Source organism: Scyliorhinus canicula, chromosome 10, assembly GCF_902713615.1.
Source record: "Scyliorhinus canicula chromosome 10, sScyCan1.1, whole genome shotgun sequence".
NCBI lineage: Eukaryota > Metazoa > Chordata > Chondrichthyes > Carcharhiniformes > Scyliorhinidae > Scyliorhinus > Scyliorhinus canicula.
Window position 1 is genome coordinate 25,673,298 of NC_052155.1, and position 12,640 is coordinate 25,685,937.

Sequence of the window (12,640 nt, forward strand, 5' to 3'; positions counted from 1 at the left end):
GCAGAAGTCGAAGCTCAAAGTGAGTTTCTGCCTTACAGAACAGCTGGAACATCACGGAGAAGTGAATTCCAGAGAGCTGTGGCATACTTGGTGAAATCCAAAATAAGAGACTATACTCTATGTCTTAACAGACAATAATGTTGTGTTTTCTTTAATTTTGATCGGCAGACAGTCAAGTTAATCTTCGTTTCCAAACATGAAATCTTGTGTTGAAATTTCGTTCCACAAATCATTGGATTTTTGAATTTTTAGAAGAGTTTTTAATAAAGGCTTGTTGCATAGAAACAGTAGAAAACCCTAGAGGTACAAGTACATGTTGAGGAATCAAGAGTTTCTCCACATGGCATCAAATTTCAAAAATTGAGTGTGAAGACTGTGGCATCGACTACAACTAAAACTTGATCAGAGAATGCAACTGAATGAGCTGTTAAGTCACTACGGTATCATTTTACTTTCGAATAGACTTTCTGGACTTGTTATCCAAGTATCCTGTAGCTTTAATTGGTTTTAGTCTTGCAAGATCAAGGGTTAATCGTGAATCCCTCTTCAGAACAGTGATGACTGATCAAGGTAATGCAGTAGATATAGACCTTTGAAAGGAATTCAACAAAATGGCACAGAAAGCTTGAGAAAATTAAGAGGAAAGTGGATGCACGGATACATAAATGGGTTGGGGGGGGGGGGGGGGGGCTTGAATGACAGGAAGCAGAGGATGATAATTGATGAATTTTTTTTTAAAAGAGCAGGTGGGGATATGCGATGGTGTTCCCAATGGTCAATTGTTTTACTCTTTTTAATTTTAATTTAAAAATTGTAGACCTCAACAACAGGAAGGATGGTGAAGTAGGGAGAAACAAATGAGGATTTAAAATACCAAGAAGTGAGAGGCGATGCAGTTTGGGAGATTAAAGGGCATGATAATGAAAAGTGTAAATGACGTTCATATTCACAAATCCAGAGAGGTCGCAGGGCAAAAGTTGATAAGGTGGTTTAAAAAGTATATTGGTTATTTGGGTCTATAAACAGAGACATGAAATATGAAGCTAGAATTGTGTTACTGGTTAGGCTTCAGTTCAATTGTCGTGGGCAATCCTGGGCACCATACTTCAGGAAAGATGAAAGGATGCCAATCAATGTGATAAGCTAACTACACTGAGGTGTTAAAAGGATATGTCCGTGCTACTTCGGAGTTAATGCGAATAATTCTGCTGGGGAGCATCTCTGAAATCTCATTAGGAAACTTGAAGCCAATTAAATTTTCCGGAGAAAAGTGGTTTTCAGGAACAAATCAAAATGAAAACAATCCAGTTCCTTCATTATTCTATAAACCTTGTTCAAATTAGCTCTAAGTCTACCCTCTTCTCTAAAGTCAAAACCAAACTACGGTGTTTGAGACACTTTTAAATGTTATATAACTGCCATTATAAATTGTACAAATTCAGACTATTTTGGAATAAATTTGAGGAGTTTCATTTATGATGAATTTGACCAAACACAAAAAATTCAACTCCTGTGGTCACCATATCCACCAAAATAGTATTTACATTAAATAGGGACTCCCTTCTCACCAAATTGAAAACCCTATTACAAGGCACGCATATGAGGAAAGATCTAGACTCTGGAGCATGTAGATCAGCAATACGCAAAGCAGAAACCGAAGTGAAGTACAAGATGGATTGCAGGATAGTTACAGGGCACTGGGTCCACTTTTCATTCTAGACAACTTTGTAAACAGTCAACGCGCGCTATATATGGAGCAGTTTCAAACAGAACAAATTTTTCCTTATTGGAAATATATAACTAACACTGATGACCGAAATTAAGGGCTGGGGTAATGAGAAGAGAGTATTAACAAAGAAACTGTAATTTACCACCACTTGTAAGCAACTAGTTAAAGATACAGAAGTTTATTTGTTAAGAAAATGATCATACCATACTGCTAGTCAAAAAAATTGATATCTTAGACTCACAAATTCATATATGATAATTATACATCATATCTGGTCAAGATTTTACAGCATAGTTATTCAGCTCATTAAAAAATATTGACTGAAAAAGGAATGGACAAATTTAACCTACAGTAAGTATTTACACAGCATTAGTAAAACAAACTGCAAGCAATGCAAATCCTCATTGCCACAGGTGTAAACTGCTCATTCAAGCGCAAATGGACCACAAACATTAGGTTAGGTAACAAACCTTATTTGTGCTGGTTAAAAAGGTTTAAAAAACGATTTGCATTCAGGATCAAAAACTACCCTATATTAAAACATGAAAGCATGAGGAAAGATTTACTGGAAGTCCACTTTTGTGCCCAATTCTACCAGTGCCCGAAAAAAGGAAACAAGCCAACAGCTTAATATGCAGTAGTTACAGAAGGTAGATGTTTGTGCAATTCAAAATAACAAAAAAAACCAGCAAAACAAAGAATACTCAAAACTTTTCCAATGCAGCATATGTCAGGCTTTTGAGGTACATGAAAATATTTTAAATCCTCTTTTGCCTTAAGGATTTACAAGTAGCAATTTTTTCTCTCTTCAAACCCATTGTCCAGATCACCTCGTTTTTCCGCAGTTTTGTCTGTTAACAGCCGTCATATGGCAGAAGCGGCTGCTGAGAAAGTGCAACAATACTGATCATTCTATGCAGCATAAATAACGATGCTTTACAATTTCTCAAAATATATTAAGTTTTCAACCTATTTTGTTCATTTAAGCAGTTTATGTACAATATAGTCATACACTGCTATTTAAGCCCGTCAGCAAATTTTGACATGCAATGGGATGATTACACAAGGCACAAAGAACAAAATAAAGCACTATGATCAACCTTAAGAGGAAAATAGAATTGTTTGCCTAACTTTGTACCATTTCAAAATTAATTTCAAACAAACTTGAAATGTTTTAGAAATGCTCATTTTGGTCGTCTTTGTTATACTTTGAACCAGGGGAATACACCATTTCTTAATTATAGTTGTTGCAGCAACCAACTAATATCTTGAGGTAGGTCCAGATTGGGCATGGGGTGGGGGGGCCAAGGGCCAGGTTTCTCCCAGCTGCCAATGCCCCTTCCCCAAACTTAAAAATCGGAATCATTCCTCCAGCCGGTGGGAAAACACTTGGCTGGAAATGGCCCATCTGGTTTTGAGGCAGAAGGAATAGGCCAAGCTGACCTTGATACACATGAAAAATGCAGTTTTCTCTCGTTCCCTTCTTGTGCAGTGCATGAATAATGTATATTAAGCCATTTACCAAGTGTTAAATACAGAATTCTGATTCACATTTAATGAAAGTACAGACCAAATAAATAAAAGGGAGGCCAATCAAAGCGTACATAATGTTGCACAGCCACCTTGGCACCAAATTCACTTTCCATTCCCTCACAGAAGAAATAAATCTATAAAATATCACAAATTATAATTTTACCTCAAGCACTGAAGTAGTTGTTTAAACAAATGGGACAGTCTGTGAAACATTATTACTTCTTTAAATGGCCTTACAGTTTGTTTTCCGATATTTAAACAATGTTTGGGAGGTTTTTCTAATCAGAGGCAAACAGAAGACAGTTGACACACTTCAGATTATTTCTGAATTTCAGTAATTTCCAAAGCACCTTTTTTTTTTGCATGACAGCTCGATGGAAGATATGCTTCTTGCATTAGTTTGTATGGATAAGCTGCTTAATAGGTTTTGGCTGCTCAATCTTTTTTTAAAAAAAAGACATGATATTTTCTAAACAGCAGATCGGAGGTTTTAGCTGACAACTCTGCTACTACACAATCTGATGTGTCTTACATCGACATATGAATTTTAAAGCTTCACGGTGGAAATGGCAGATCAATAACTTGATGTTAAAGTTCACACACCAACAAAAAAAACTGGCAGCACTGTGGTTCTGAACAGAGCAGAAAGCACAAGATCGAGACCCATCTGCAAGACCACCAGTTTCTTGTATATGACAATCAGTAAAAACCCAATGTAAAAATATTCAGCTACAATGGGGGAAATCACAACGGTCAAACAAAAAAATCACAATACTGTGTGTTAATATTAGTAATACAACGGAAGGCTGTTTACATATTACACAGTATAAGCCATGGGAAGCTCAAGTGAACTTTCCATCTAAGTGGATTCTTTCCACTTCTCTACATTTAGTGAATGATTTGTTGCCATTCCCTCTCCAAAGCACAATATGCAATTCAACTGAGCCCAAACGAACACCGAGGCTTATTTCCGCAGATAATTTTTTTTAAAAATTATTCATGGGATGTGGGTACCGCTGGCTGAGCCAGCATTTGTTGCCCATCCCCAATTGCCCTTGAATGGAGTGGCCATAAATGTTCAGGCGGATTTTCCTTGGAACTTGGATTACATAGTTTTTTGTTCCACTGAAGCATCAAATGGTACAAAAATACAGAATCAGAGAAATGAAAGTCAAATTAACAGGATTATAATTTAGCTGCGTTAATCACCTACTTGCAATTATAGCTATTTTAACATTGTTCACCGAAACACCTTTGAAATCACGAAAGAAAATTGTGCAGTTTTTAAATAACAGGCTCACATTGCTAATGTCCTTGGATATTTTAATTGTCAACACTGGGTTTTGACTGTAAGCTAAGTTTATGAAAAAAGAAAGGGTACCTCTACTTGGCTTCCAGCATTAGGTACTTCTAATATACTAGTACATGTTCTTTTGGTAGATATGACTGGACAAAAGCACAAAATAATTATCTCAGCCACATAAATGATCCAGCTTATTTTTAGCACCACTGTGACAAATAGTAGAGGCTTGTGGAAAGTGCAGTACGAGTATGTTTTACACATTGATTGATTGGTATTTTAAATTATAACTATGCCATGCAGTGGAGCCACTGAAGCTATAACTGCAATTTAGAAAGATATATTTTACAAAACAAACATGGGCATCCTGTTAGGCTCATGATATTTGAGAACTAAAAGGTGATTTTCTTTTCCCAAGAAAGGCCACACAGGCTGATATTGTCCTTAATATAAAGACTCTCAAAAGAGAAACAGTATGTAATGCATGCGAATATAGCGACTTAACAAACTTTCAGGTGCCCATTTAATACACCTCCGGAGGTCATTATGTTTCTTAAATGTCACTGCCAAGAGATGGCAAGCATTTTACGTAAGCACAACTAAAAAAGAAAATTCTGCAACCAACTGATACCATTTGTTTACGTTATTAGCCTTTTAGTTTACTGGAGTTGTTTACATTAAAGTTTACAAAATTATTTACAAGCAGAAATATTTCTCAATTATGCACAAACGACATTTACAATAAAAGAACCGCTAATGATGTTTTAATTCCCATGATGAATTCTGCTACGTGCTTAAAATACTAAACTGTTTTACAATCTAGCTCCTTATCTACAATTTTTGCAGATTATTAGAACCATCCCAATTGAATGTTGGCCACCAATGGCAGTAACTTATAATAAGGCAGATTTAATCAGCCAATTGCAACACCAGTTATTTCTCAAATGGCAGTGACTGCAATAAATTCTCACAAAGAGCTGCTGCCATCCAATGATTCTATTATTGATTCATTGCCTCTGATTTAATGTCACTATGACTGTCAATATATAGCGCAAGAACAGAGAATACAGGGGCCCGCTCGCAGTAGCACCCATACCTTTGAAGCAAGATGTAAACTTTTTATAGTGCTGGTTAGAGATTGCTTAATAGCTAAGGACACTTCAATAGCCAAATCCGCCCAGAAACTAGAACAGAGATATGTATCTAGGGATTGTCCAATTCTAAAAAAAAAAGCCCAAAATAATCAATGACTAACATAAGAATATTTTAAAAACATGGAATTGTAATCTCTAAAGCTGCCCAAGTCTGCTTGTCAATTTATGTTTTGAAATTTATATTACAAAATCAGCTGCGTTGGATGCAGGATGTCACCAAATAAGTGCATTCGTCAATGTTTTGAAAGTGAACAGAACAGGAAGGGGTGAATTAATTAGAAATACAATAGAACCTTGTTACTTAAAAATTTCTCAATAGAACGTTTCCTTCAACACAGCAGCTCAGTCAACAATCAATGGAGCAGCTCAAGTAACAAGTTAAGCCTTTGGTTAAGAACTTCTGTCCAGCCCTACAAATTTGAAGTTCAATTGTACACTTTAAAAGCAAAGTAAAATTATCATAAACTATCGCTTCCTCAGATTATCGTGCTGGTTTAGTATGCTGAAAGGGTGTTCGGTTCTAACATCAGCACACCCCTTACCTGAATTCCAGTGAATCAATTCCTTATTTCCATTATTAAGTTTTGACAATACACATTTGCCCTAATTCAGAAATAACTCTTTTACAATAAAAAAAACGAAGTGTAGTCTTTAAAGCCCTGAGTATTCATCATGCTGTCACTACTAACTAGACGGCCGTTTATTTTAATTGCTAGATTAGTAGCTCTGCATATCTGAAACTGTGCTGCACTCCACCAAGGGGTTTTTCATGGACATCAATAACTCTTCCTTGGCCAACACACCAGTTGGGTGTGTTTGATCTTCCTGCAGAGTTTGCCTTCTCAGAAAACTTCCCTTCTTTCTTCAGATAACCCATATATAGTAACTATCTCCTGCACCACAGGAAACCCAAGTATGTATGTCAGTCAAGACTCAGGCTTGAACATGGGCCTCCCGAGTTGGAAAGTTGAATGCCTTAGTGTTGTTATTAATGAATGTTGCAAAATTCCTGCACTTGTGAAAAATCGGTACAACTACTTAGAAGCCACAAACGGACTATTTAAGTGTGGACACTTATTTGTGTCCTTCACATCCATTCCTCAAACTCTTCCAGAATTGTAGGATTCAATGAGAAGCACAAGGACAATATGCTATAACTCGCTGCATTTTTAGAAGCACAGTTCATCAGTCCTTCTAAGTACATATTTCATAAATAATATTTTTTTTTAAATTGTGAACTTGTTTGGCAAAATATGCCCATTTTTGTAATATGATTTGCAGCATTGTCACCATTCCTGTACAAAGTACCATGCAGACAGATACAGAAATAGCTGAAAACAGTTTATAAAACTCTTCTACAATACAGTTGCCTGTATCTACATCATGTTTGATACATAACTTCTAAAGCAAAGGTTTTATCCCAAAGATCTATGTACAATATGGTTTTTAATTCATGGCCACATAAATAAGTTGTTAACACTGAAATTTATGATAGTTGCACCTTCTTTGAGATTTAAAAATTTGTTGAAGGGTTGAGGTATATAAAACTGGATATTTTATGCGCTTTGAGTCACTTGATAAGTGCACATAGGCCATTGAAGATATTGTATGTAACCATAAAAAGGTTTGGCTTCAATCAGGGGGTGGATTTTAATCCAGGAATCCGTTTATATCAATTAGATGACTACCATTAATAAAAATGCTTGCCTCGTGACAAAAACGTAGCACCATCTTTGAACTGCTTTGCCAATATGACAGTGGCATGTGCTCATTCTGTTTTTGCTGACACGAGAATAACCACGAGGTAGTTTAAAATTACTTCATTCTAAAAAGTTTCAATTTGGATAGTTCTCATCTGACTGCCCTGTAACAACTGAATTCAAATTGGTGAAGTAATTGTCATGGTAATCCTTATATCCTACATGGCAACAAGCCACAGTGGTGGCAGATTAGACAATCACAGCAGAAAAATATTTAATTTGCTCACTGACGGATTGTATCAAGATCTGAGAACTAAACAATTGCAGCATCTTATAAAAATATCAAGAGCTCAATATATAAAATAGTAGTGCCCATCTGTTCTAGTTATGTTTTATAGATTGTCTCCAAAGATTAATTGCTTCAAACACACACCAATATTTTACTACTAAACACGTCTTAAAAAGAGACTGCAATCCTTCTGTTGGAAATCATAGACTGCACTCTCAGGATTGCTGAGAAAGTCAAACCTATACAATATATTGCCTGCTCAAAAAGGAAAAACACTAGCGCTTCATAAACTTACTTTCAGTGTTAAAAGACTTTTTTTCCCCCCTTTCACTGACTCACAAGATGGCCATGCTTCACAGTACTGTATTACAGTAGTCTTTGCTGAATTCACTGGATAAAACTCCAGATATAAAAGGAATGCTGTTGATGTTCAATTTTGAGTTTCAAAATTCTGCCATTTGAAGCCAACAGACGGGATTACTATGTCTTTAAAGACTCACACCATCCTCTAAATTCCTCCATAACTTTACAATCCTAAACAAACCCCCATCAAATATGCAGTTGCTAATGTATATTATAATGCTTCCGCAAAATATATACTACTTTCTCTTTCTATCTACACCAGGCTTAAGTCTAGTTTTATCTAATATAGAATATGATTGCAGTTATTTAACTTCCATTAGTGACTATATGCACCAAGACGATTACCACAGGCCTCCCAGTATTCCATGATTTTGCTGTTCAAGAAAAATATTACAGGTGACTTGATTCACACATAAACAACCAGGTCATATTTCACCTCATAGCTGAAAGAGGCCTGCAGGATATTGCAATGTACACAGCAACAGAAACACATTAACTGCTCGCTCGTCACTACACTGCCTGGGAAATGCAGCTGGTCTGGTCTTAGCCCAGCTCTGTTCAGAAATCCCAAATGAGGACAGCTGTCAAGCAAAATACATAGTGCGCAGCGTGTCCTGGTGAACCTGTACAGCTTTAGCCAGAGCCTGCTGATCCCGGCCATTACTCTGACCAGATGTGTGACTCCCTTCAGCACTGAAAAGAAAAAAAGAGCAAGATTAGTTGAAAGAGACAAATGCATGCTGCGAAACCTGTCAGACTAATGCATTGCATAATATTTAGAGCACAGAAAAAGGCTATTCTGCACAGGTTTCCACCAATATTTATTCTCCATACAGGTCTGACACCCTACTCCATCTAATCCCATCACGCAAAATTCTATTCCTTTCTCCCGCATGTCCTCATCTAACTCCCTCTTAAATGCATCTATGCTATTTGCCTCAACTACATGGTACTAAGTTACACATTCCAACTATTCTGTATAAAGAATACACTTAATGCCTTATTGGATTTATTAGTGATTATCTTACATTTATGATCAACAGGACTCTCCTCCCTCCCCATCCCTGGTGCACATTTATATACTTAACCCTATTAAACCTGTTCATTATTTTAAAAAACTTTTATTAGATCACCCCTCAATGTTCTCTTCCTGTTCAGACTTTCTTGATTGTTATAATCGCTCAGTTCCAGAGTTATACTTTTTTTTTTGCCATCTCATATGCCCCTATATTTTTTAATATGTATACTAGAACAGTACACAATACTCAATATGGATTAGCCACAGTTCCAAGCAAATTTAATATAAATCCTCTACTTCTGAATTCCACCCAAAGTCATTTTAATCCTCTACTTAATTTAGACTACTTTCCATCAAGTATGCGGCCTTCTTATGCCTTCTACAAAAACTAGGTATCATCTCACACCAAATTGAAATTTGTTTGACCTTTACATGCCAAGGAACCAATTTTTTAAACCCTATGTACTAAGATTCTCATCTAACTTAATGAGTTAGCCAGGGCTACAATACAAGATGGCCAGAAAATTCCTACCATTTAATTCAGTACCATTTATTGGACTGTTTTCCCACTTCAATTCTATCCCATTTGTTGATGCTGTCTACAGTCAAAGACTTTGCGTTCTGGCAAAGGTGACAGTTCTGAGATGGAAATAAAAATAGCCATTGGCTTTAAAGATGTTACTCAGAGGGCAGCACAGTGGCGCAGTGGTTAGCACTGCTACCTCATAGCACCGAGGACCTGGGTTCAATCCCAGCCCTGGGTCATTGTCTGTGGAGTTTGCACATTCTCCCCGTGGGTCTCACCCCCACAACCCAAAGATGTGCAGGGTAGGTGGATTGGCCACACTGATTTGCCCCTTGATTGGGAAAAAATATAATTGGGTACTCTTAAATGTATGTAAAAAAAATATGTTCCTCAAAAACATAGAAAATAGAACATAGGAGTGGGCCATTCAGTCCCTCAAGCCTGCTCCGCCATTCAACGAGATCATGGCTGATCTTCTACCTGTATGCCATTTCACCATATTATTCCTATATCCCTCAAAGTGTTCAATATCTAGAATCTATCGATCTCGGTCTTGACATCATACTCCACATTCCTCTGGGGTAGGGAATTCCGAAAATTCACCACCCTCAGAGCGAAGAACTTGTTTCACACATCATTTTCAGCTCAAATATTTCAGGATTTTACTATTTTTAACCACTTTTCTTGAGGCTGGCATGACAACATGAAACATAGCATAGAGGCAAGACTAGTCATCTGCTCGCTCACTAGCCAATAAAACAGGCAGCCACGAGAGAAATAGCCCAGGTAAAGGACAGCAGAGGCAGACTGATAGCCGAACCAAAAAAGGTCAACGAAGCATTTGAGACCTTTTACTGGGACTGTACACCTCCAAACATGCCGACAGGGACTCAAGGATGAAACGGTTCCTTGATGGACTGGACACACCAGTCGTGGGGGGAGACAGACGGAGGGAGCTGGGAGCACCACTAGGACAGGGACAGGTCATAGAGAGCATCAAATCCATGCAGACGGGGAAGTCGGGTTCTCAGCTGACTTCTACAAAACATCTGTGATACCACTGGCCCCGCATCTGCGGGAGATATACGCAGACAATGCTAACACAGGCCACCATATCGCTGATCCCCAAAAAGGACAAAAACCCAATGGAGTGTGGATCATACAGATCCATTCCGCTGCTCAATCTGGGCGCGAAAATACTCGCAAAAGTCCAGGCTAAGCAACTGGAGAACTGCATACCAGAGATGGTCGCAGAAGACCAGACAGGCTTTGTTAAGGGTAGACAGCTAACTGCGAACATCAGACACCAGCTAAGCGTGATAATGACTCCATCTGGGGAGATAACACCAGAGGTGATCGTCTCCCTGGGCGCAGAAAAGGCCTTCCAACGGAGTCGAGTGAAATACCTCATTGAGATCCTAGAGCAGTTTGGGCTAGGGTCAAGTTTCACCTCATGGGTGAAACTACTGTACAACTTCCCCAAGGCAAGCGTACAGACCATGCCACCGTAATTTGCTTTTGTCCAAGAACTTCTCCAGATCCATCCTAAATTTAAAGAGTTTGAACCAATGTCATTTTGTTCTAATTTAATCTGAAATAACATTACAGATTTACCTTTTCCATTCATGCAATCAATTTCTATATCTTTAAAGTCGCTTTGTAGACAGACAAAAACCTAGTTTCCAGGTAAAAACATTCAAGTTTCTCCAGCCTTTCCTTGCAGCTCAGATCCTCAACACTAAAGATCAGCCTTTGAAAGATTCAAACAAATAGTCAAACTCTAAAAAGGGGTATTCATACCTGTCATGTTCCTTGTCCACCAAATGGTACCTGGCACGGAAAGCCACCAAATGAGCGTAATAGGCTGGGGCTGGAATGGAGACCGACCGGGTACATCGGACATACGTGTGGCAAAGTTGATATGTGAGAATCTGAAGTTCATCTGCATTGAAGCGGTTATCATCCCACAGCACATGGTAGTGAGATGGTCTGCTTGTTCCCTAGAAAACATTTTTAATTATTAACTCTTACTTAGCGAAAAAAAAAAAATTTCTAATCACTTCTAGCCATGCAGAAATTTGCTAATGCATTATTTTCTCTATATTGCTTGACTCCAGCAAAGGGTAGAAGATTAAGTTAGTCCCTACCCTGAAATGTCATTTGAATTTGGGATTTGGATGACAGTAAAAGATGAAAAACCAGCTTGAAAGAATGTGTGCATGAAAACTTTCTCACACGGATTAACTAACAGCACTGACAGTTTTTATAGGTGCTAAAGTTTTAGCAGGTGGACAAAAGATGGGATAAGGAAAGTCATGGACACATTTTTCTTCTTTCTCATTACACATCTCTACTTTTGGAGCCCTTCTTCAGTTGCAAATTTAGCAGAGGTTGGACCACAACTTGTACAAACAAGATCACTGGACGTTTTCAGTGGCTGGGCGAACTATACAGAGATTTAACATTGGACAGGTTGAGCAAATGGTTAGTCTTCCCTTGTTACCTGGTCAAACTTCACAAAGTCCCACAACAGGACTGTAAACACCTCTTTCTGACATTCAATATGGTACAGCCTCGACATTGTTGGAAACACCCCACCCTTCAGATGCTGGAGTTAGATCGAGATCCCAACTGCCAGTTCAGGTTGATGTTGAAGATCTAATAGCATTGTATGAATAGCAGGAGTTCTGGTGTCCTGACCAACATTTCTGCTCAACAAATGTCACTAAGAGATTGGTTGACCATTTATTTTCTTTAAACACGACTGCGGTCAATGAGCCACCCTACTCCACCACAGTCTGAAGTCCATTGACCCCACCGCTTCTTCCTACAAAACCCACTTCTGTGATCAAGCTCCTAATCCCACCTAACATTGTCTTCCTTGGTTCAGCAACATTTCCACTGAAGCTTTTTTATTTGACATCAAAGGCATCGTTGAAGACGACATACTGCCTGTTATAATAATCCATATTGATATAGCACTTTTAGCATAGTCAAACATTTGCGTTCTATTGGAGTGATCAACAGG

General features: G+C 38.0%; 1 protein-coding gene across 4 annotated transcripts in view; it reads right to left on the bottom strand.

The window, feature by feature from the left end:
* Positions 1-1,891: 1,891 nt before the first annotated feature.
* LOC119972284 (protein argonaute-2) overlaps positions 1,892-12,640 on the bottom strand; it is a 136,498-nt gene continuing 125,749 nt past the window's right edge. For all 4 annotated transcript variants that reach the window (XM_038808732.1, XM_038808730.1, XM_038808731.1 and 1 more), the window contains 2 exons: positions 11,413-11,612; positions 1,892-8,761 (listed from right to left, as the gene is read on the bottom strand). In XM_038808732.1, coding sequence (XP_038664660.1) covers positions 8,653-8,761; positions 11,413-11,612 — 309 coding nt within the window. In that variant the 3' untranslated portion in view covers positions 1,892-8,652. The remainder of the gene's footprint in view (positions 8,762-11,412; positions 11,613-12,640) is intronic.